The sequence below is a fragment of the Megalopta genalis genome, chromosome 16 (assembly GCF_051020955.1).
Source record: "Megalopta genalis isolate 19385.01 chromosome 16, iyMegGena1_principal, whole genome shotgun sequence".
Classification (NCBI taxonomy): Eukaryota; Metazoa; Arthropoda; class Insecta; order Hymenoptera; family Halictidae; genus Megalopta; species Megalopta genalis.
In genome coordinates this window covers 1,265,132-1,291,275 of record NC_135028.1, presented here as the reverse complement: position 1 = coordinate 1,291,275, position 26,144 = coordinate 1,265,132, and the positions used below count along the sequence as shown (strand labels likewise).

General features: G+C 45.3%; 1 protein-coding gene across 3 annotated transcripts in view; it reads left to right on the top strand.

Annotated features, from left to right (window-relative positions):
* Nucleotides 1-1,471: 1,471 nt before the first annotated feature.
* Nucleotides 1,472-26,144, top strand: part of LOC117224523 (longitudinals lacking protein, isoforms A/B/D/L) — a 27,579-nt gene continuing 2,906 nt past the window's right edge. For 2 of the 3 annotated variants that reach the window (XM_076526944.1, XM_076526943.1), the window contains exon 1: nt 1,472-26,144. Coding sequence is in view for 1 of the 3 variants with exons in the window: in XM_076526942.1 (XP_076383057.1) it covers nt 25,903-25,946; nt 26,023-26,144 (166 nt within the window). In the remaining 2 variants the exon portion in view is untranslated. The other variant, XM_076526942.1, reaches the window with a different exon arrangement.

The following is a 26,144-nucleotide window of genomic DNA, read 5'->3' as shown; positions in this document are numbered from 1 at the left end:
GAGTGGGAGATACAGAGAGCGAGGGGGGCGAGAAATAGAGCGAGAAAAAGAGAGAAAAAGAGAGAAGGGGAAAGAGCGAGAGGGAGAAGAGAGAGGGGGGGAAGAGCAAGCGAAAAATGGCGAGGGAGACAGAGAAAACGAAGAGGTGAGAACGAGTGGGGAGGGGTGAGAGGGAGATACAGAGAGCGCGAGGAGAAAGGGATATCTAGAGAGAGAAAAAGAGTGGGAAAGAGAGAGGGGGGAAGAGCAAGAGGGGCAAAGAGCAAGTGTAGAAGTACGCCAGAAACAGAGAGAAGGAAAGGGAAAGAGAGCGAGTAAGGAACGGCGAGAGGGGGACAGAGCGAGGGAGGGAGGAGAGAGAGAGAGTACGGCGATCGATGGTGTCTTCTATATTTGTTTGTTTTTTAAATGATATAGATTACGCGCAATATAATTCGTAGTTTTCGGACATTACGAGACAATTAACGAATGAAACGGCGGGACACAGCGACGCGGGTTTGCGGAGTGCGAGCGCGCGGCAACGCCGCCGCACGACCAAACGATTATTGTATTCGGCTTTTTCGGAATAAGACGATTGCAGGGGGAGAATTGCAGAGAGAGAGAGAGAGAGAGAGAGAGAGAGAGAGGGAGAGAGCGCGACGTCGACAGAAAGGGGTACAGAAAGAAAGATAGAGAGGGAGAGAGGGAGAGGACGGTAGACGAGTATAGCGTTTACGATAAAGATACGTTTATGGATCGACTTGATACACATAGTTACTGAATAACGTTAATTGATAATAATACTGCCTCACGAGGCCTTGATGCGTGGCGGCGGTTGCGACAAAACGGGAACGGTCAGAGCTAGACTTGAAACTGAAAGAGGGCGCGGGGTTGGGAGACGAGGGGAACGGGGACGATGGAACGATAAAATCGAAAGTATCGAAAGAATCAAAAAAGAAAGAAAAAATTGATCGGACGAATCGAGCTGAACGGGAGGGCGGAGGGAGGGGGTGGAGGATCGAAGAGAGGGCGACACGGGTGATTTCGATGCCGACGAGCCAACCGACCGCCGCCATTGACGGAGATTATTAGATTATTAGGTATGTAAGGAAGTACTATTAGGATAGATCGTAGGTTTTAATGACTCCTTCTATTTTTTTTTTGTATGTAAGTAAAAAAACAAGAAGATGAGAGAATGATAATAACACACACACACGATAAACGTGAACGGGACGCGGTGGCGTTTCCCCGTACGAGAAATCTGTGGTCGGCCGAGCCGGACGGATTTATATTAAACAGACAATTGGAGGGATTTTCGGGGAGCTGTCTATAAACGGGAATTTTTGAAACAGGCGTGGAAAGAACGAATGATACGCGGAGCGAGTGAAAAAGCGAGAGAGAGAGAGAGAGAGAGAGAGAGAGAGAGAGAGAAAAGAGAGAGAGAAAGAAAGAAAGAGAAAAAGAGTGAGCGTATATTTTTGCTTGCGAGAAAATGAATAAATGAATAAATGAGCGAATGAATAAAGTGAGTGAGCGAATAAACGAGCGAACAAACAAATGAACGAACGAGAGAGAGAGAGAAAGGGAGAGGGAGAGAGAGAGAGGGTAAACTTTCCAACGAAAGAACAGAGCGCGCGGAAGCGGCGATTCCGGGACCGAATTTCGAAATGTTTCGATGGACCGCCATCCAGGAGGACAGTGATAATAACAATCGTGATAAAAAAAAGAAAACGTTCGGCACGAAACAAAAAAGCGATAATTGTGAGGGAGGGGGGGATGAGATCGGACGATCTCGCAGCAGTTAAATCTCGACGCGACGGCGAACATCTTTCGATGGCACGCGTGTGGATCGCTTTGAACATGTTTCGACGCGCCTTCAATACTCAGATATGATTTGTTTTTTTTTTTTTTTAATCCGGAACAACGTTTAGGCACGTACTATGTAGCGTTTAGTATCGTTTAAGCAGCCCTCGTAAGCTCGCGTCTTTCTTATTAACGAATTATTAACGTAATCGTCGAGGCGCTGGCCGGCGCGACGACGCGTTTCGCGCGAGACCGCGGATTAATTTGCTCGGCGAATTCATTTGCCCGGCGGATATCGATCGGAAAATGGAAAATATCGGAAAATCAGATCGCAGGAACATTATTCGCTGGTTCGGCGAACGCGTGACGTTTCTATTTCCCAGGATTTTCAAGCTTCTTTCGGCGAAAGCGATCGTCGCCGCGTTTCCCAAACGAACGCTCGTTAAATCGGATTCCGACGAACCCGATTCGTCTGATTCGTTCGGATCTCTGTTTCTCGCGCTTCTTTCTTCAATTTTATTCGTTTGGCGCACCATCGGCCGCGTTGCTCGCATCGCTGCGCCAAGTTCTTCGGCGGCTTTCTTTCTCGCGAGCTCCGACGCTCGCCGCGCGCGGCTTTTCATTTCTCGCCGATCCGGGCCCGCGTGCGACGATCTCCAAAAATTTCCTTCGCCAGAGCAAAGCTTTAGGTGCCTCGTGCTGGACACTCGCTTCCTTTTTTCCCTATTTTTACACGCGCTATCGTCGAAAGTCCGCGGTGAACTGCGTTGAATCGAAGCCGCGTTCCTCCGAAACCGAACGGTCGAACCGCCGAAAAACGCGCACGCCGAATACTCGACTACGAAAACTATATGTAAAAATATGTAAAGAGACAGAGTACAACGTTTTTAAACGATTCGCCACGTTTTTTCCAACGGTATGTCAAGTTCGAGCACGGATTAGCAGCCTCTTGCCTGGCAGCCAGATTTCTAACGGTGGAACCGTTGCCAATAATTTCACTTTTCGGACGAATATAGACAGATTTTCTTGTCCCCTAGGGAGCCATGGTCGAGAATGGATTGTGAAAACGTAGCTCTAGCGATGCAGCTGTGATGTAAATCGTAATTAATGCCGATTTTTATGCGCCACCGAGATCGTCCGGCGGACGCGTTGGCTTCGTATCTCGCTGAATTTTGACGAATCGTCGGCGCTTTTAAATTTTCCCGCAGGTTTTTATCGTCTCGAAAGCGATCGGCTGACTTCATTATTCTTATTTTTAATCGTAAATTGCACGAAAACCGCGGTCCGATCGCGAGGCAAGGGGACGATTCAGCGTAAACGCGCGCGCGTCAGGCGGCGCGCGAACGACGAGAGGACTGCTCAATGGAGAAACCGAAGGGAAGGGAGGCTAAACGTTTGCTAGGTACTATAGCGAGAACTATATTTTCTAGCGGAGGAATGGTGCACAGTGTCCTTAACATATAGCGAGCAATATTTTCGCTTGAAAGGCTCGAAAATTATTTTTCGATACATCCGGGCAGCGCGACGTTCGTCGAATCCGAGGAAGAAATGGCGGAAGGGATGGTATCCGAGGGAGTGGTAGGATCGCTGGGGATATTTTTTCTTTTAGTACCTTCTTGAGATGTGTATGTGACGCGTTGTTGCTCTTTGCCAGCGGTTTTTATCGCTGTTCTTCGCTCGAAGGGCCGACTCGTTTCTCTTCGGTTCGAGGGTTTCGCGCACGTGTTGTCCGCTCGCGTGCTCTCGATTGGCTCTTCTTCTTTCTCCGGGGATGATGATCGTTCGATTAGCGATGGGGATGAAGGAACGGAGAGATGGAGAGGTGTGGAGATGGAAAGACAGAGAGACAGAGAGACGAAAAGACGGAAATATAGGGAGACGAAAGGACGAAAGGATTAAGAGACAAAGAGACAAATAGACAAAGATATAAAGATACAAAAAGACAAAGATACAAAGAGACAAAGAGACAAATAGATAAATAGACAAATAGACAAATAGACAAAGAGACAAAGAGACAAATAGATAAATAGACAAAGAGACAAGGAAACAAAAAGACAAAGATACAGGGAGATAACAGACAGAGAGACAGAGAGAAGAAGATACAAAAAGACAGAGGGACAGAGAGACAAAGAGGCAGAGAGACAGAGTGGCAAAGAGACAGAGAGACAGAGTGGCAAAGAGACAGAGAGACAAAGAGACAAAGACACAAGGAGACAGAGAGACAAAGATATAAAGACAAAAAGAGGAAAAAGCGCAAAGACAAAAAGGGCGAGAAAGAACGAGAAGACGAGAGAAGTCGAAAAGACGAAAAAGTGCAAAGACGAAGAGACGAAAAAGTGGGAAAACAAAGAGACGAAAAAGCGGGAAAACAAAGAGGCGAAAAGATTAGAAGACTAGAAGACTGGAAGACAAAAAGATGAAAAAACGAAAGGACGAAAAGAGACGAAAAACGAAAGAACGAAAAGACAAAGAAACGAAAGAACGATAAAACGAAAGAACGAAAAGACGAAAAGAGCGAAAAGTCGAAAGAATGAAAAGACGAGCCCGGAGACGAAGAATCCACGCATTCGGGAGCCACGTGGCGGAGGACCGGCGCGGCGACGAACAAGCGAACGCCCGCGTAAATTGCTTTCTAGAAACAAATGTGCCTTCGGAACGTACGTGAGTAAAGAATTTAAACAAACAAATCGTCGGACGATGTGATAAAACCTTGAAATTGTATTCGCGGGAAAAAACCGCGAACTGGTCCGAACGAACGCTAACGAGCGCGCGAGAACGATGTGAAAGTAAAAAAGCAACGAAGTAAAAAGGATATTAAAAACGAAACGAGGGGGAAGAAAAAGTGAATAAAAAGAACAAAAAAACGAAAAGAAGAAACTGCAGAAAAAGGAACGCGCAGAGACACGAGGAATGTGTCGCGTCGGTGAAATAATTCGTGCGAAATTCGTGCTCGCCGTCAGTTTCAAAATCCTTTTTTTCTAACAAAAAAAGAAACAAAAAAAAACGTACATATATATAAATATATACATATATATACATATACATATACGTACAAAAAGGATCGAAGTTATAAATAAATATAAAATCGCGGCCGGTGGGAAGTTGAATAGAAAAAGAATTAGAAAAAGTTATAGAATCTTTCTTTTTTTCGAGGATATATAAGTAAGCGAATATATTATATATGTATACACGTATATATATACATATAGAGATATATATTATATATACACACATTAGGAGTACGAGAGAGAGAGAGAGAGAGAGAGAGAGAGAGAGAGTGCTCTGTGTTACGGGTTCGTCTTCGTATATAATTATTACGGCTTTTTTCTTTTTTTTTTTTTATTAAATCAGGTCTAACTCGAGTCTTGCGCATTATTAATTGGGCTTATTAATTATTCTTTTATTATAATTGTTTTCTTTTTCCTTCTTTTTTTGTTTTTCTAATTAGGTTTTTATTGCGTTTACTATTCGTCACGTTCCCTGCCGAGCCGGCCTTTTTACGAAGCCATTTTTTGCAACGGGAACCGGTTGCGCGATCTAAAGTTTTCCAGAGAGAGAGAGAGAGAGAGAGAGAGAGAGAGAGACGCGAAGAAATTCGGCGACGCCAAGAACCGTCCGAGAGAAAGAAATATAATAAAAATGCATCGTTCGGTTTGAAATACATGATCGCCGATGTGTTAAAAATACATCATCGGTTTCGCAAATGAGTTTCGGCGCGAGATCGCGGCTTTTTACACGTGTCAATTAAGGCAGGGGACGTGTCAATTAATTGGCGGCACGCGGTGGATCCGCGGACGCCGCTCGGCCGAATGGAATTCCTTGAATTTGCTTTATATCTTTTTTTGGGTGCCGGTGCCGGGGATTGGGAACACTCTAACCGAAATTACAAATAATGGCGAAAACAATGCGGCCGCCTTAATTAGGCCGGGAGAACGACATGATCGGGATGATAAAACTTTCGCGAGCGGCGGGAGACGCACGCGTTCGGGAAAATGAGAAAACGAAATCGCGAGCGCGACGATTCGCGGAGAACGGAACAACGGGAATATTATTAATATAATAAATAAAATAAAAAAAATGTCCGTATTTTATTATTAATTAATTAATGATAATTTCATTCGATCTTCGACTACGATTTTCGCAACGTCTGTGACGCGCGACCAAATTAAGCATTCGCGTATTTTCATATTTTCTATTTTTTTATTTCATAGTTTCGCGTCGATGATTAAACAAATTGAGAGATGATCGTTCAATAGGATCGATTTGTCACGGTCGTTGCAATTGGAACATATTTTTATACTCAGCGGCCGGTTCGTCGTGTAATTAAATGAAATGATTCGCGCGTCGACCGTAATTAAATGAAATGATTAGCGCGCGTCGGTGATGATTAGCGCGCGACCGACGTCGCGATTCGCGACGAGAAAATGAACGCTCCGTGACGGAAATTGTTTCTCGATTAATTACTTAGAACCTGTGTCTCCGGTGAGATTATTTTGCCGCGCGATTAATTCGATGCTAATCTCCATCCTGAATTTAATTTCCGTTAATTGACGCTCAGCTATAGAAACGAAATTGGATAATTTGGGAAGAGGAGACTCGATTATGCCTTCCGTTTTTCCTTCCTCGTTTTTTTTTTTTAATCGCTGACAATCGGCAACTATGAGAATTGAGCCGCGATTTGGTACGTTTTAATTCGTAATTTTAATTCAATTATAATTGTTGCAATTGCCAGTTATGCTGGAATTTAATAGAATGGAAATCTGAATTAGGGATGACAATGCGATTGGGTTCTAATTAATAATTAAAATGATAATAATTAACTGAAATTGAGCGGCGATTTGTTATATTTTTATTCGTAATTTTAATTCAATTATAATTGTTGCAATTGCGAGTTACGCTGGAATTTAATAGAAGGGAAATCTGAATTAGGGATGATAATGCGATTGGATTCTAATTAATAATTAAAATTATAATAAGTAGCTAAAATCGAGCCGCAATTTGTTACATTTTTATTAAATTCTTATTGTGCTCCAATTACAATTGCGAGTTACACCGGAATTTAATAGAACAGAAGATCTGAATTACGAACGACAATGGATTCTACCTAATAACAAAAATTCTAATAAATAATTAAAATGAAGTTGAAAGCAACAATGAAAAATTACAAAATAAATAAGATAAAAATAAACGCATCTCCGTTTCTCAAATTGTCCACTTTTGGGCGCGATCTAAGCGCGAATTAGGGAGAAATAGCGTCGATTATCGAGAATTTCATAAAATAATCTCGCGGCGATTATTCGTTCAACGATCGCCTAACAGACTATAAACGCCCGTTGACGTTTTTCAAGGCTAGCAATCGAATCCGTCGTGTACACAGAAAATCGTGTGTCCGTTTTTTACGCAGGATGGTCGGTGGAATCGGCGTGTTTTATACCGGGGACGGGGTGCATCGCGCGGCGCGCATCGATCGCCGTCCCCGATTGTTTTATTTTCCTTTTTTCTTTTTTTTTAATTATCATTTATATTTCCGTTCGCAATTTTTCATCCGGTGAGACGAGCAATCGATATTACGGCGTTTCCATGTATGTATACAATCTGGCACCGAAGAAATCGGCTCGAATAAATCCCCCCCCCCCTCCCGCGCGCAGGGAGCCTCGATCGTAATTTTAACGTCGATCGTAAATTTTCGCTGCTTGCGATTAGCATAGAGGAACGCGCGTACTATAGTGTGATATTTAGACGCTAAATTTATATTTTAAATTGTGTAATGAAAAAAAAGGCGGTCCGCCACAGAGAAACTGTCCGCGGTGCGCTCGCGTCGATATATCGTTTCTTTCGAATCAAGTGTGTGCAACGCGTTCGTTTTCCTTTACTTTACTTTTCTTTTCTATTTCTATTTTTCTTTTTTAAATCAAAACGAACAATTTTACGGTCTCGCGAAGAACTTTTTACAAATTTCCGTTCGTCGAGGATATATAAATTTATATTTATTAGGCGGGTTTATGCGTATCGATCATTCTTCTTTAACCATGAAACGAGTCTTCGAAGGGAAACTAATTTACAATCGCGTATCTACATTATTAAAGGGAGAAAAAAATGAGAGAGAGAGAGAGAGAGAGAGAGAGCTACTCGAAATTTATGCTATTAAAGAAGAAACATTTGGAAAAAGGTGCGGGAAAGTGAACAAAAAAAAAAGAAGAGAAAAACATATCTATTACGTTGCTTTGCAGTTTAGAAATTCGAAATTTATTATACGGGACGATTGATCGTTCCTTTTTTATATATATATATATTATATATATACATATATTATTCGTTAGGGGTGTTTTTAGGACTATTATTATTATTATATTAATTCGCGTGGTTTCTCCGATGGCCGATTTATTCTTTGTTTCGTGGCACCTGCTCGACGAGAGGTTTGTTTTTCGAGGCGATTGGATCGCAGAAAAAAACGAAAGAAAAAGAGAGAGAGAGAGAGAGAGAGAGAGAGAAATATAATGTACGTATGCGAGTGTGTATGAGTGAAAAGAGAGAGAGAGAGGGGGGGGGTGACAGACGCGCCATCCGAGACTATGAAAAGTACTGTCTCTCTAATTGAGAACAGTAATGTCTCCCTTACTGACGCTCCGATTGTCCCCCGAAATGGGCAATTTGGGAAGAGGAGACACGGCTTGCGGCACGTTTTCATAATTGTGGACAATTTATAACTATAAAAATAAATCGCAAGGCTCGAACAATCGTATCTCCTCTTCCCAAATTGTCCATTTTCGTGGACAATCTGAGCGTCAGTAAGGGAGACATTACTGTACAGCGCTTTATCTTTTGTACGACGCGCTTCTTCGTCGTTCCACCGCGAACAGAAGAATCTCGCGAATTCAAAGGACCTTATAACGAGTATAAAAAAAGAAGAGTTTGCCTTATCGATCGCATCGACGCAGTTCGGTTCCGAATATTCCAAATCCCCGAACTTTTCCGCGGAAATTCGCGGAACCGATTCTATCGGGGCGTCGAGCTTTCGGCGCGAGTCTGTCGCTTTTGTGCGAATCGTGTGCGGAAAAAGGGAACGTGTGCGTGCCTGAACGAACGAGAACGAACAGGAGGAGAGGATCAGAGTGCTGGGGAATACGGGGAGGTAACCTTTGACACGGGATTATCAATGTTTTATCCGGGGACGATCGATCCTCCGCGTCGACTTCGACGCGGCCGTGTCTTCGAGATCGCCGCGTTTCCGCTGCGACTAATTGTTTCCATATTATCGCGTCAATTCCGACGCGATTAACAACGTATTTTGTAAAAATATAAATTTTAGAAAGTTTGACGGAAAGGAAGGCCGAGGATTCCGCGATCGTCGCGGCGCGTGTCGCGAAAAATCGAGGAAACGATTCGAGTCTCCTCGAAAACTCGCGCGAAATTGTCCGATAAACGCAGCCGCAGGGTGCGCGGAGGGTAAAGGAGAACGGAGGGGATGTCACGAAAGTAGTACGTCGTTTTTTGGACCGCTTGGGCGCGGATTTTCCGCGAGAATTCATTCATTCCAGCGCGACACGATGTGCACAGTAACTAAAAATTTGAACGACGAATCCGCCTGGTTGTTCGTGAATTAATAAAAATTGCGCGACGAGTCTCGTGCCCAAAGCGACGGAGCAACGAAACGCCGGAACGTCCTCGGATAAAACGTTGAAACACCGCCGAGAGACGGATTCGAGAGAGAATCGATTCGGATAATCGATATCCTCGATTACCCGAGTAGAAAGAAGGACACAAAGCAGAACGAACTAATTGGGGAAAGAACGCGAGGGGGAAGATCGTGGTCCAACGAAAAAGAGAAAAGAAACGAGAGTTGTTCGACGAATAATCGCGTCAGAGAACACGGCGGATGCTTAGCTCGTAAGGGGATCGAACCGAGAAACAATAATTAAAAAAAAAAAGGAAGAAAAGAGATAAGAAATTGATGCGAATGATAGCGTATACGTGGACAGGCAACGTCGAAAACTTGCACCACAGCCCCCCGGTCTTTGGGGTTGAAAAATCACTGTCGTCGGGGTGATTGTTCTGTGTAACAGAAGATCGCGCGTCGTTGATCGATGATCGCGTTGCCAGCCGGCAACGCGAACCCGAACGAATTAATAATTAAAATAAACTTCGGAACTATATACTTTCTTCTCATCGCGTCGTTGATCGATCGATCGCGTTGCGAGCCGCCAACGCGAACCAATTATAATTATCCTACGGAAATGTCTCTACTACGGTAATGTCTCCCCAATCGACGCCGAGATTGTCCACGAAAATGGACAATTTAAGGGAGCGAAGGATCGTTCGAGCCTCGGGATTCGGGATTTTTGTAGCTACGAATTGTCGACAACTGTGAAAACGAGCTTCGAGGAGTCGAATAACCGTATCTCGTCTTCCCAAATTGTCCATTTTTCTGCGCAATCTAGCCGTCAAATTTAGCGGACAATCCGAGCGTCAGTTAGGGAGACATTTTTTGATCGCGTTGCAACGACGATCGTAAACTTCGATCGTCGAGAAACCGCCCCGGTGTTTACTCTGAGTCTAACTTAACGCGGAAGATGATATAATTATATTTCAAAATATATATATTTCGATATTTCGATATAATAATATTGAGAGGGAATTTATGCAAAAAAAGAAAAATGAGCGATGATGCAGCCCGAACGCACAAGGGCGTTGAAAATTGTTATTGAAAATACCGTCGAAGGAATGCGACATTTCCTTTTCGCTCGTCGGAAAATAAAACGTACTATATATATATACACACATATATATATATACATATATATAAATATAAATATAAATAAATAAATGAATAAATAAATAAACGAATAAATAAATGAACGAATAAATTAATAAATAAATAAATAAATAAATATATATTATATCGCGGGGGGTGCTCGAGTAATCAGGTCCAGCGATCTCGCATGTCTCCGCGGTTCGCAAAAAAAGAAAAAAAATGTGACAAATCGTTTCGGACTCGTCCGAAATAATTATATATATATATGTCTATATATAAATATGTTATCAACAATCGTTCCAGGTGAAACTGTCTTACCTGAACGAACGATCGTTGGCGTCGAAGGCGACGCGAAAGTACCCAAAAAATCACGCGCACGATTTTTTACCGTCTCAGAAAGTTTCTTCCAGAAAAGCGGTATTCGAAATTTTTGTAACCGGATCGTCCGCGAACATGTCGGAGACATTCGGGAATTCGGACGGAGAACCTCGTCGCACCGCCCCCGCGGAATCGTATCGTACTGTAAATCGTACTGTGACATTTTTTTTTTTAGAGAGAGAGAGCAAGATCGCACGCGCAGTCAGGCACTGCGCTGAGCGTGTTTATTTTTTTGTTTGTTTTTTTATCGCGCGAAATTACCGTCGGCGCCGATATTCGTCGACGGACGTTCGCGAACTCGCGAAATCGTTGATGACGCGGTGTTCGACGCGATTGGCTTTTCTTGGACCACGGTCTCCGCGACCATCGATCGACGAATAGAAGAACGACAACGAAAAGGAGAGAAAAAAAGAAAAAGAAAAAAAAACAAAAGAGCGAGAAAAACCATCGAGCGAGAACGAGTTTCGAGGATCGAGCGATTCATCGACACGGAGGGGGTGTAAAGGGTAAACGGGAACGGCGTGGGGGATTAGTTGCGAACGATGATGACGGACGATTTGACAACGGGGCCGAGTTTTCGGGCCGGTTCTCTTTTTTATCGCGGCTTTTCTCGCGCGGCGAGCGTCCGCGAGCGAGCATACCGGGCAGATATTTTCGAGATGAAAAAAAGAAAAGGAAAAGAGAGAGAGAGAGAGGGAGAGAACGATCGGGAGGGGCTGATGATTACAACCGATACGAGGGGGAGGGGGGAAGTAGCTTTTTGAACCGAGAGAGCCTTGTGTTAAGTGCCTTCAAAGTACGACTTAGAATTTAGGATAGACGAAACGAAAAGAAGAAGAAGAAGATGAAGATGATGAAGAAGAAGAAGAAGAAAAATAATGAGGAAACAAGAGGCGCTGGGCGCGTCCAGCTGTGAACGAATTTTTACGGTATTATAAAGCCGGGCGCCCGCGGATCGAAGAAACAAAAATGCTCCGGCGATCTCCGATGGATCATGCTGCTACCCCTTCGCATCATTTCCGGCGCATAGCAATCGTTTCCGCGCGCGCGCGCGCGTATCGAACGAGACTCGCCGTTCAAACTCGCCGGAAAAAAGAGAAAGAAAAGCTGGAATTCGACGCGTTGAGAATCCTACGAAGAGAGAGAGAGAGAGAGAGAGAGAGAGAGAGAGAGAGAGATTTTAATATTGAGACGGAGGGGTCGAGCAGAGATTCACCGGAAGCGAGGCTGGGCATGTTTCCCCGGCGCCCGGCGGACATCTTGAGACCAGTGATATTTTTTTAGAAATTATTTATTTACGCCGAACGATGCAGAATTAAATCTCGATCACTCGCCTTTATACTGCCAATATTGTATCCGCTAAGAGACGTACTCATCTTCGTTGTGTCGATCCATATTATAATACATTTACATAGTGAAACACCACCACCAATACCACCACCACTACCACCACCACCACCATCCGTTTATAAAGCATTTACACGTTTGTTCCTTTCTTTTTGAATTCTCGATCCCTGACGATGAGAGAACCACACCGTCATTGTGATCCCCAGCGCGTTTTTATTTTTATTTTATTTTATTTCTATCCGCGAGAATCTTTTCCTTTTCTATTTATTCCACCGTGCGTCACGCATTTCCTCCTTTGTCTCACTTCTGTTCTTTTTTTTTTGTTTTTTTTTCTCCCCCCCCCCTTCCGTAACATCCTTCCGATTTTTGTTTCTCAACAATGCAGAACGTTTATATATATTATACAATGTAATATTGTAATATATGTAAACATTATACACATGTTTATAAACGTAATGTATTATTATATATGTATTGAGGATAATATAATATGTTGTACATATATATATATTGTTAATAATATGTTAATATATTAATATATCAATATATCAGATTAATTATTAATATTATATTATATTAATATTAACTTTGATATTATTAATATTATATAATGCTAATATTAATTTTAATATTATTAATATATTAATATATTAATATATTATATATATTAAGACCAATATAATATATTACATTATATTGTCAACAATACTATAACATTATAAATTATCTCTCTCCATATATATATAATCGTACGTTACGCGTGTAAACCCTTCTTTTTTAATAAAAACGACGAGTACACCGGTACTCGGGTTCCTCAACATTTCCTTCGTTCGTTTGTTTTTTTTTGTTTATCGAATAGAAGCAGTACAACTATCTGTAATAAATAATAGCGAATTTAGCGAGCCGCGAGGCTGCGTGACACACAGATGGCGCCGCGAGACGCGCGGGCGTGACGGGGCCCGATCACGGCGGCGCGCCGCACCGCCGTTCTTCTACCGCGCGGGGCCTTGCGTCGCCCGGAGAGTGGGGGGGGGGGGGGGGGGGGGTCCAGTCCGCGCACGCGTTTCGCGGCGCGCCGTTAAGAAGCGGCGATCGACCGCGGGAGCCCCTCTGCGAGCCGGCGATCCACGGATCCGGGGCGCGAACGTCCATCATTGCTGTGCCGCGTTCGCCAGCGAGAAAAGTATTAGCGGCGCCGACTAAATTCACCGCGCACGCTCGCAGAGGATCGCGTGGTCGAGAGCCTTTAACGTACGATATTCTTACGATTAGTACAAGCACAGTACTCGACTGTATTGAGAGAACGAAAGTATGCGAGCGAAAAAGCGAGCGAGCGAAACAGAGAGAGAGAGATAGAGAGAGAGAAAAGTGCGAGTGAAAAATAACGTGTGTGCGAACGTCTGATTAATACAACATCGCGAGCATATGGGCGCAGGAGGGGGAGAGTGGGGGGAGCATAGAGAAAGAAGAATTGCGCGGAGGAGTGAAAGCGTGTGTGTGCGAGAGAGAAAGAGAGAGAGTGGTTAAATTGAACGGAAGCGAACCGAGAGCACGTGAAAGAAGAGAAGAACTGAGAGAGAGAGAGAAAAATGGAAAGAAAAAAACCAGAGAAAAAGCAACGCGAGACTACAACTTTCCGCTGAGCGCCTGAAACGCGAAACAATTACATTGTAATCGTTAAACACTTCTTTGTCGCCATGTATTTGCCAACGAACGATGATGATGATGATGATGATGAAGCTGATGATGATGCTGATGATGATGATGATGATGATGATGATTTAATTAATTAATTAATTACACTTCCGTTTCTCCTCTCCATTTTATATTACTATTATTTTAGAGAGCAATAATTATTAACGATGATACGCTGCTACGACGATATTTCTTTCCTAGATCCATTTTTGTTTTCGCTTTTTTTTATTCTTATTCTCATCGCGACGACCGATACGCGTGCGTGCAGCACACTTATTTACACACACACATCGACATCTGAACACATACACACACACATACGCATGTAAAGACACGCATACACACACGTGACACGAGAGGGAGAAACGAGCGAAAGAGAGCGAGAGAATGAGAGCGAGAAAGAGAGAGAGAGAAAGATAAAGAAAAATAGAGAGCGAGAGAGTGAGAGAGAGAGAGAGAGACGCGAGTAAAAACGAAATATATCTACAAGAGCGCCGAGAACGCAACCAAAATGCGCCGCGTTGTCGCCGCGAATTCGTCGAGAATTCGAGCAACGTCGGAGGCGCGAGAACGGTCGAGTCGCGCCGTCATCGACGGCAACGAAACGGCGGTAAAAAAAAATGAAACACAAAACGGACGTGTCGCCGTTCATTGGCTTCGTTGTATCGCGCGAAGAAAAATGTCGCTTGCTTGTGAAAATTTATTTGTGGAACGACCGGCCGGTCCGTCGAGCTCGAGCATATCCAGCATTATGGCCGACGGGGCCTTTCGATATATATGTATATATGTATGTATATGTACATGTATATATATCGATCGATCAATCGTTTCTGAAAGCCGCGAAATTTCGTCCGGGCGCAGCCGTGAACCGGCCGGTCGTTCGCCTCCTATTTTCTACCACTGTGCTTCCTTTTTTTCATTTCTTTGTACACGTATCGTTTCGACTTTTCGAACATTCCAAAATGCTTGTTTCCCTCCTTTTTTTTTGTCAATTTGTAGAGAGCCTTGTATTCGATTTAGAGCAAAATAAAGTCTAGAAAGGCAAAATTCCACTGCGTCCGTGTTTCCCTTGTTTTTCGGCGTTTTTCCCCTGTTCCCCTCCCACGAGAGGCCCGGTCCCCGGCGCGGGGACCAACGGACCAACGAACAACCCGCCTGCGAATTAACGAGGAAATCAAGAGCAAAACGTCGCTGGAAGAGAGAACCGAACTCGGTGAATAGAAGAAAGCTACGTTTCCGTATACTGACTAGCTTCGTTTTCTTTTCGCAGGTGTTCCCGGAAGATCGTGTCTCATCGCAGCAATGAAGAGAGGGAACTGTCTCGATCCACCGCAAGTTCTTCGCAAGGAACGGTGTGTCGTTTAGGATATTCACGAAGAGCGTAGCACCTCGAATGAACTCGACGTTTTGCAGCCTGTCGAAGCAGTGAAACGGAAATCGACGAAAGCGACTTTTATAGGAACGAGGAGATTCCTCGGTTCATTGGAAACAACTTTTTCCTCAGCGAAAATGCAATCCGCGGCTCCGTTCGCGAGTTATCGGCGAAAAACGGTGACCAATGAGCGGTGAGCGCGGCCGACGCCCTGCCCGCGGAACCGCCGGCGTCGCCCGCTAGGGCGGAGCGTTGGCCGCGCTCGCGACTCGTTGGCCAACCGTTTTTCGTTAATAACTCGTAAACGAAGCGGCGGAGAAAATTTTCGTAAAGGAAAAAGTTGCTTCGAATGATCTCGGGAACCCATCGGTTCCCTCAAAGTACCATAATTTTGAGATACCCTGTATACCTCAGCAGTGAAAGCAGTGAAAGACAAAGGGAAATTACGTATTAAATTACAGTTGAACATTAAACGGAAATGTATCGAAAAATTAGTGTTCAGTATGGATTGTTTCACAGTCGAAAGCACAAATTTCGCGGGGAAAAAGAACCTCGTTCCCTCGGATCTCCCCGAACAAGAGATTCGTATGTTTCCGCCTGCGAATCTTTCTTTCATCGTTACTGAAAAACTAACACATTCGCACTTAGAACTGTTCACAGCGTTCCCGGCCGGCTGGAAAGACCCGAACCGTTTCGAATCCTCCGAATTAACCCTTCGAACACCTTGAGTTCCAGGTGTCGCGGGCATCCGCGCGAGGCCGTCCGCGCGCTTGGACAACCGAAACAAAATGGAGGCCCCGCCGGGCGACCGAAGGAGGTACAACAAACACCACGAAACATAAAGAACCGAAATTCCACCGAGGTTCCGCTAAACAAAAAAAAAAAAAGAAAAGAAAAGATCCATCCGCGTGTCGCAACGCCTGTAATCATTAGCGAGATAATCATCCCCGCAAGAACCGTCTCCTGCGGCCGAACGACAGCGCCGTTCCGTGGAGAACTTCGTCCCGATGTAGAATCTCTCTCTCAGCAAAAATAACAAGCACCACCACCACCCCCCTCCACCCCCGCCACCGGCCATTCCATTGAGAACGTATAAATCATTGCCCCGTTGATGATCCCAAAATCCCGATTACATGCTCGTTGTTGCTAAAGCTTGAGAACTTGAATGTTTTTTCTTTTTTATCGCATGGCCCGCGCCGTTGTAAAGAGCAGTTCGTGTGTAAGTTCGAGCGAACCGCGCGTAGAGCGCCGGCGTAGTATTGGTGGAGCTACTAATCGACCTCGTCGAAACCTCTGTTTCGGTTGCTTCCAGGTTTCTTCGCGAGCCTCGGCTGGAACTCGGACGGAACGCGGCGCGTTCCGCGCGCGGCTGCGGCCGCGGCCGCGAACGCGAGCGCGGCCGCGACCGCCGCCGGCCAGGTGCCGGCGCCTCTGACGCCGCAACGCCGCGCCCGGCTCCATTGTCCATCCCGGCACGCCGCTCGCAACGCCACCGCCAACAACAACAACAACAACAACAACAATAACAACAATAATAATAACCGACCGATCAGCAGCATCACAGGGTCCGGCCACGATCGGCGGCACAATTGTTCCCGCTGCGGGAAGAGCTACAAGAACGCCTACATACTTAAGAGACACCTGTTATACGAGTGCGGCAAGGCGCCCTCGTTCAACTGTCCCCATTGCGCGTTCAGCTCCAAGTACGAGAGAAACCTCAAGGCGCACATCAACCACCGCCACGTGGTCGCCCAGCCGCCCCAGTCGATCACCCCCGTGAACCAGCGGGCCTGAAGGAAGAGGAGTCTTCCCGCCCAAGCGGAGAGGAACAGGCGAGCCAGGTTCAAAATGAACAGGGAACCGGGGAAACGTTAGAACGCTTTTCGTTGAAAAACGGCTCTTTCGTTCGATCATCTATTCGGCCCACGTTTCAGTTGCTGCTGCCGAACAATTGCCTTGCGATTTTTCGAGAGATTACTGTGGCTCGAGGGTGAACATCTCGAGGTCGTTTCAAGGTCGCTCGGTATAATCTTGCTGGGAATTCTTTCTTCGGCGAAGGGGCTAATCGCTGCGCTGCTCAAATGTTTGGTTGCTTCGATTGTTTTTGTTTGTTGGAGGGAAATTTCGAGGATCTCTGCGCCACTGTGACGAAGAATGGGCTTTGGAACGATTTTATTTAGTGCACTGTGGCTCGATGCAGTTCTGATATCGCGGAGAGGTTTTTTTGGTACAATTTAGCAAGAATTGCAGCGAGAGTACATTGTTAAGACGCGATTTTTTCGACTTTTCCGACGCGATTAAGGACTGTTAATGCTCCAATTAATTTCCACCGAAATCCTTGAAACGAACTCATTCAATTAATTCATCGCAAGGCAAATGATCGACGCAGGAACGAGATCGCACACTACAAATTATAGTCGCGAAACGAAACTTCGGCCGACATTTTATACGAACCACAAAAGCGAGGAGCTAAAAGTTCTAAAACGAAAAGATTTTCCCTCGAAAGCAATTCGACGAAAATTTCTCCGCATCGGGCGGAGGTTAATAAAACGCTCGCTGGCCACAACTGGTTTCGTTGATCCAGACCAAATTTCTTTATACGATCGCTTCAGCATCCTAATCGCATTGGTATACGCTCTATGACATTCGCGGCCGGTGGTCGAAGAACATTTTTTTTCATTTACAAATCAAACTTGCGGCCGGTGGTCGAAGAACATTTTTTGTTAATTTACAAATCAAAGGTGCGGCGCGCACTCGAAGAAGTGGCACGGTCGCGGAGGAAAACTGTCACAGTGTTCCTCGCGGATCAGATCAGCGAGCAGAGAGAGAGAGAGAGAGAGAGAGAGAGAGAGAGAGAGAGAGAGAGAGAGAGAGCGTTTACCGATCTGTGGAACGACATTCGATCGTTTTCGATGAGAAAACCGCATAAACAATAAACGCGACGAAAGATCGATCGCTGTTCATCGAAAACGGCGACAACCGTGGCAGCCGAGCGATTCGAAGTCGGATTTCGAGTCGAAAGAGCCGCTTTAAGACCCCGCTCCTTCCGCCTGGAATCTGGCCTAATCGTCCGGCAACCGCGTTCCCGAATAGACGCTATTCGAGACGGCCGCGTATATACATGTGACAATACATTTCCGTCATTGCGAAACAGCGAACCGACATTGCTTCGCGTTTCGAAACGCAGGCGAAACGCGGATCGAGAAGCGTATAAATTGTTCGAACGGTTGCGTTGCCGTGGCGCGATGCCGTTGTTAGCTCCCATTTAATCATGTATAAAACGGGAATATGATATGTAAAACGTATTGTTGAATATTTTGAGAGGCCCGAGGAGAGCGCCGGAAAAGAAAAAAGCAAAAAGAAAAGAGAAAAACAGCAGGCCGAATAAGAGAACGTCGGATCTCGCGGATCCGCGGTTTGGACCATTCGACGTCGTTTCGACGGTTCTCCGATCGCGTTTACGATTCTCTTCCGAAAGAATCACGATCACGCACAAGAATCCAGCATATTCCAGTGGTTTCGCCTGAAATCGGCCGACAGCGACACGCTGATCGCGCCGTCTCGAGAAAAAAGAAACCGAAGTCGAATATTCGTCGTGGATGAAACGACGAACGAAGGCGAAAATTCGAGCAGCAGAACGAACGGGGACTTTTCCGGGATCTCTTCGAGGCCTCGGCGGGCGAGCCGAGTCGCCCGATTATTTTTGTACTAATTATAAGCGAAGGCCGGACGTTCCGCGACAGGAGGACGCGCATAGCATCCGTCGATCGAGCTGATCGACGGCCAACGCGACGACGATCCTGGTTAAAGATCGTTCACCGTTGATTCAAGGTCCGCGATGGTTAAATCGGACTCCTGCCCCGGTGTCCTTAGGGGGACGTTAGGGGGACTTGTCCCGAGATGGGACGTGCAGAGACGTTCTCGGTGCAACGAAAAATCTCCGACAGTAGCATCCCGGTTCTATAGCTCTCTAATAGTAGTTTAAGCGACGTTCAGAGAATCTAGTCAGTTAAGTATCCTCGTTCGCGAACGTTTCGCTCCCGCGCGATCATCGAAAGCGACTTTTCGAAACGCGGCTGCAATGAGAAGATTCCTGAGGCGATTTCGAGCAACTTTTTCCTTTGCGAAATTGCGATCCGCCGCTTCGTTTACGAGTTATTTAGGAAAAACGTGGACCAATCGGAGAGCGAAGGCGGTCGCGCCGGCCGTATGACTCAGCGGCGGTGGGCGTGGCGTCAGCCGTGCGCGATCACTCATTGGTCACGGTTTTTCGTGAATAACTCGTAAACGAAGCGGCGGATCGCATTTTCGCTAAGGAAAAAGTTATTTCAAATCACCTCAGGAATCATCCTCGCCCAGGTGTTAATATAATTACCCTAACGCGAAGAAAAAGTACTTCGAACAATGTTTCGACCAAATATTATATTATTTGAAAAGTATAATTTTTCGAATATTTCGAAAAATGCGTGCACAATGCGAAGCAAAATATTTATTTACCATCTACGATTTAGAATGACATTTTACTCGGTTCTGCTCTCTTTGTGTATCGGCTTCGAAGAATTTCTCGCATTCTGTCATTGTTCGTGTTCGAATAGTCTGCGAATGGTCGCGCGGGAACGGGGGTTGTGTTATCTTTGTCGGAGATTGTGAGTAGTTCGAGGATCGACGAGAAACGGTCGGACGAATCCGCGATCCGAATTTGCCGGTCGCGATCGTTCGACCAGGATTCGTTTTCGGATCCTCTCGTCTCAAGTAGAATCGTCTAGTTTAGAGAAGGGCCTAAGTGGGCCGCTAACCTAACATAGAGTATCCAAGATAGAGAGTATATTTGAATAAAAAAAAATATATATATATTATATATAATAGATTATACATATATTATATATATATACATAGACATATACATATTGCATAGTAATTTTAAAGTGATGTATAAATTGTGAATCGTATACAGCGCGGTTGAAACAGAAACATGTCTTTCCACGCGGTTTGGCCGGGCCGACGGATCCGTCGGGTTCGAATTTTTGTCGCGCGGGGATCACTGTGATAATGTTGACTATTTATATGAATCGACGAGGCCGATATTCGACGCAGACATTCTTTCGTTCGTATAGCAGCGAGACGTTCGCTGAAAACGTAGCAGAAATATTTATTGGCTCGTTGCGCGTGCACCGCGATCGATATCGAGCAATGGGACACGGTTGCCGGATGATTAAGCTACGCTTTAAATCGAAGCAGTGGGAGGACAGGTCACGTGACGCGGCGACCGTATAGGAACGCTCGTCGCGGACCCCACCACGCTGCACGCTGGCAATCGACGGGGACCGTCGCGAAACGTTAGCTGCCCCCACTCCTTTGGCTTGAAATATGGCTTAATCTCCTGGCAACTGCGAATTCCTAGACTACGGACATCATTTATTTTTGGAATATAAAATTGTGAAGACGTAAAAAACATTTAATAATATTGTTAACATTATTTTCGACTTAGAAAAATTATTGAAAGAAACAACTTATTTTTATTTTCATTTTCCGTTTCTTACAATCGTCTCGGAAAATTTATGTTTCGCCTAGCAATTAATAGATTCTATTAATTGCTCAGTCATTGATTCGAGTGAGAAGTTGCTTTCCTTTTTCTGTCAGCTTTCGATTTTTGCGGATTTACCGTGGAACGGTATAATGTTGCCGAAAGAAACTGCGAATATTTGAGAGCAGCTAAACATCGTTTTCACTTGGGAAATGATATTTAATTGTTAAATATTAAAGGATGAACTTGTCGACGGACTCCGCGCGCAACAGCCAATAAACAACCGATGATAATATCCTTGGTTTTTCGAGGACAATACGTGACACATTGCGATCCTCGCGGCAAATTTCTCTACACGAGCTTCCTCCGAGACCCAACGAATTCGAGAAACTCCTCGAGCAAGGACCAAAGACTCGACAAAGAATTACTCCGTAACAGAATTCTAGTCAGAACCCGAACGCCGACGATGATTCTCGTACCGGGCAAGCGTTAAAAATCAGCGAAAAAGCGTAACCGATAAAAAAAAAAAAACAAAAAATACCGTACACCCGTTGAATCTCGTATTTAACTACGTAGACTTAGAGAATTTAACCAAGGGGAAAAAAACCATAACTCTTTCCAGTTTCGCTATCTTTCCTCTCTTTTTCTCCGTCTCGGTCCCGTCTCCTTGGGCCATTCCCCGTGCCGAATTTTATTACATTCGAGCGCGTTGCTCTCGCCCGAATGGGTCCCATTTACCTTTAAAAATCTTCAATCTTCAATCTTTAATCTCGAGAATTGTTCGATCGAACCTAACTAAGCTAGGCGTAGTGTTGGAAACGATGATCGACCGCGTCTTTTCCTTCGGCGGTCGTCGATAATGGTATCTCTCGGCTATTCTCTCACTCGACTTACCCGTCTTTCGTGTCAGAAATCAACGATCGCCCCGTCGATTTGTTTCTCATCGGGACAGCATCGATCGATCGATCGCGTTTTTTTCCATCGATCGGCAGAACGTCGAATGTCCTCGAAAAATTCGTTGCCAAGAATGGAAAACAGATCGACGGGGCTATCGGAGACTATACAGGATGTCCCAGAATTATGCTACTCTTTGGAAACAAGGAATTCCTGAGGGACTCTTGAGAGGTTACTGAGGGGTTCCTGAGGTCATTCCAAGCAACTTTTTCCTTTACGAAAATTGTCTCCGAGGCTTCGTTCACGAGTTATTAACGAAAAACAGTGACCAATCGAGGAGCGAGCGCGGCCGGCGCTGCGCCTTCGCGGCCAATGCGGCGTCGCGCCGGCCGTCTGACGCGGCGGCAGTGGTCGCGAGGGCGGAGCGTCGGCCGAGCTCGCCACATTTTCGTTGATAACTCGCGAACGAAGCCTCGTAGAAAATTTTTGCAAAGGAGAAAGTTGCTTCAAATCACCTCGGAAACCCCTCGTTTCTCGCTCGTGCAATAATTTTGGAACAGCCTGCACTGTGAACCTCTCAGCTTCTACGTGCTCGTCCTCGTTGATCTCGAATGATCCTAACACGTTGACAGCCAGATCTCGGTGGCTATTATGGGTAGAAATTCGCGCGGTGCCAAAAAAACGTTTCTTTTCTTTCGGAATGTAGCAGCGTAGAGTCGCAATGAAATTGCCGGCCGAAATGGGCGAACCGGAACTACAGTTTCTTTGATTTCACTAAACCGAAAATGATCTGCGTATGCATTCGTTGTGTAGATACGCCGTGGCGGTCAATGTGTTAAGACAGAAATTCCGTGACGAACTTAGGACCGAATGGCGGTATCGGACAAAAGAAAACGCCAGCCTCTTCCGTTTCTTCGCGAGCTTCTTTGTGCCAAAGAATTCGATGCCACTTTTGTAAAGGCGACCCACCAACACCCCGCCCCCACCATCCCCCCCGGGGGGTCGCCTCCATGTGCCTAAAATGTGATCCGAGTCGCTACTGTTATCAGTGTGAACTGAATGTTATTGTTATTATATCGACGTCGCGTCGCGTTTTTCATATCCGTTTTCTCGAACCGCAAAATTATTTTTAGAGCACAGATCTTTAGCGTTGTCGACGAGAACAACACCGTGCGCGCGCGAGCGCACACGCTGCACACACGGACACACAGATACACACAGAGAGGCACGTACAGACGTACGCCACAGCGAAACGAAAAGAAAAAAAAGAAAAAATAGAAACAACACAACGACACATATACACACAGAAATGAAAACCGTTGTTCGAATCGGTCCGGCTGGTGCCGGGAGATTTGCGGGCCGACGCCGGGCCCCGTTTTTTGCAGGCCGATTCCGTGAGAACCGCGAAGGGGAACAGAGAACGTGTCTTCCAACGAGGGGGAATACAAATAAACAAATTAAATAAAGCAGAACACAGACGGCAACGAGCGTTGTCGCGAGCAAAGAAAGAAAGCGATTTCGCGGGGAGCCGATCGCGCGAAGCCCGCGTTCGCCGATCTCTCCTTTCGTTTGAACATCGAACGACGATGGTCCGGATCCTTTTAGCGTGCGAACGATGAGTATAGACAGATGCGTAAAGACTGAAACACAAAACTTGTACGATGTGAGAGGGTAATACAATTTATTACGAGGCGTCTAATGAACGCCGCGCAGCGTAGTCGCCGCGGCAATTAGAGCGAGCGGTCGTCGTTTTTTCGGCAGCCGTTTTCGCGACGTAGGATGTTCTGTTAGAGAAGAAGATGAAAAAACAAAAAAGGAGGGGTTCCAAGAAATCGAGAGACGGTGCTGGGAAACAGTCTCGTCGGATTCGTTCGATGCCAGCGAATATTCGACGATATATCCGAGGATATTCGGATGTATTTTGGGAAGCAGAGACGCGATTATTCGAGCCTCGCGGCTCGTTTTTTCGATTATCCTCTTCCCAAATTGTCCGTTTTCGTGCGCAATTCGAGCGCGAATTACGGAGATATTACTGTATTTATTGTTTAAATCGCTGTATACTTTATTTTTCGTGTTCTAGTCTGTTTTATTCAATTTTATAATCCGAAAATATTACAAGCTGTTCGACAGGCTGATTCCTGAGGCGATTTGAAGCAACTTTTTCCTTTACGAAAATTGTCTCCGAGGCTTCGTTAACGAGTTATTAACGAAAAACAGTGACCAATGGGAGCGCGAGTGCGGCTGACGCCACGCCCTCGCGACCACTGCTGTTGTGTCGGACGGCCGGCGCGTCACGGTATTGACCGTAAGGGCGGAGCGCCGGCCGCACTCGCTCTCCGATTGGTCAGTGTTTTTCGTTAATAACTCGTTAACGAAGCCTCGGAGACAATTTTCGTAAAGGAAAAAGTTGCTTCAAATCGCCTCAGGAATTATCCCTTTCAGTGGCATATGATAAAATATATAAAATATGAATTTTTATTATATTATATATAATATTTATTATTATATATTATATACAAAAATATTATTCCGTACTAATATAAAAGATCTTCAGATCAGTGAAATATTTGATCCATCGAACGAGTCCGATTAGAACTGCTTTCCCGGCACGCTTCCGTTGATTTTGCAACCTTTGTGCCAATATAAATGAGGCTAGCTATGCAATACTCGAGTTGCCATTCGCGCCGGCGAATGGTTGCACACCAAATGCCTATAGAATTATTTTGAAGCCACTTTATATACGTAAGAGAGACACGTACGTGCGTCGTGTCGCGCGGCTCGTCGCGTACGTTCGCATAGCTGAAACAATACAGGGTGGTTGTCCTATTATTTCGTGGCAATAATTCTCGGTACAACATTTTCATTTGCAATAAAACATTAACGATTCATATATATATACAGGATGTCCTAAAATTGTGGTACTTTCGAGAAATGAGGGATTCCCGAGGTTATTTGAAGTAACTTTTTCCTCAGCGAAATTGCAATCCGCGGCTTCGTTAACGAGTTATTAACGAAAAACAGTGACCAATGGGAGGCGAGCTTGACCGGCGCGCGGCCGCCGAGTGCACGGAGCTCGGTTCCGCCCATTGACTCGACGCCGCCCAGTGCCGGCAGTGCTCGCCCCTCATTCGTCAGCGTTTTTCGTGAATAACTCGTGAACAACGCCTCGGAGAAAATTTTCGTAAAGGAAAAAGTTGCTTCTAATGACCTCAGGAATCCTTCGTTTCCCGCAAGTAGCATAATTATGGGACACCTTCTATATATATATTTCCTTTCTTTCTTTTTTAATAAAAGGTCCAGCACGACGGTGGACTTTTACTTCGCGGGGACGAAATTTCGATACTTTCTGGAGAATATTTCGCGCAGAGGACTGCGAGAGAGATCGCGTCGCGCGTTTCCAACGGCCACCCTGTATGTAACTCAGGACCGTGCGCATCCGTGCGCGACGGAGCCGGGAATAATCTGTCTAGGGACACGCGTGCGCGCGAGTACAAGAGAGCAACACCCACGTAGAGAGTACTGTGTATGTAAATAAAAATTTAAAAAAAAATCGATTATATATAACGTATATTGCGTAACGCGTAAGGTGGGCGACGATTTTTTCGGATCGTCGCGGAGGGAAACGACGGGAACCGACGAGAATCGGGCGCTCCCGACTATGATGGAAGTCCGAAAACGGAGATACCTCTTGCTTTCAAAGAGATCGATGATAATAATTAGCACGTAAGCGTTCAACAGTTTTTTCTTATTGTCTGTCTCTCCCCGACGGAGGGACGTCAGTGGTGTGTACCGGCAACGATTATTATTATTATAGGCGTTGGGGTAGCACGACTAATTATTGTACTACATGAGAGGGGGAGAGAGAGAGAGAGAGAGAGAGAGAGAGAGAGAGAGAGAGAGAGAGAGAGAGAGTGGAGGGAACGAAAAGAAGAAAAGAAAGAAAGAAAGGAAGAAAGGAAGAGGAAGAAGAAGATGATGAAGAAGGCAAACAAACTATAATTGCATAATATTTATTATTCATCTAGGTAAACACGTGTGCGCGAAAAGAACGTACATTTAACGGAGAGATTCGGAGGGGCGATTTCAACGAGAGAAAACCACCGCGCTCGTCGCGGCGGCGATGGCACACCAGGCGTTGTATATTCGAATATATTCTTTATGGTTTATGATTTTTCTGCGAACTTCAAATTACGATTACCATTGTGAGTGTATCACTGATAACCATTGTGTTAGCGAGGATACTCGACGAATAATAAATAATTGAATTTAATTGTTCAGCCAAACGATCTCTTCAACCTCGTTCTTCGTCAATTCGCCGCCGATTCGTCTCGCGGCCGACCTCGGAACCGGCCGGGAAACGATTATAAAATGCCATCGACAGATGGATCGGATCTCGCTTT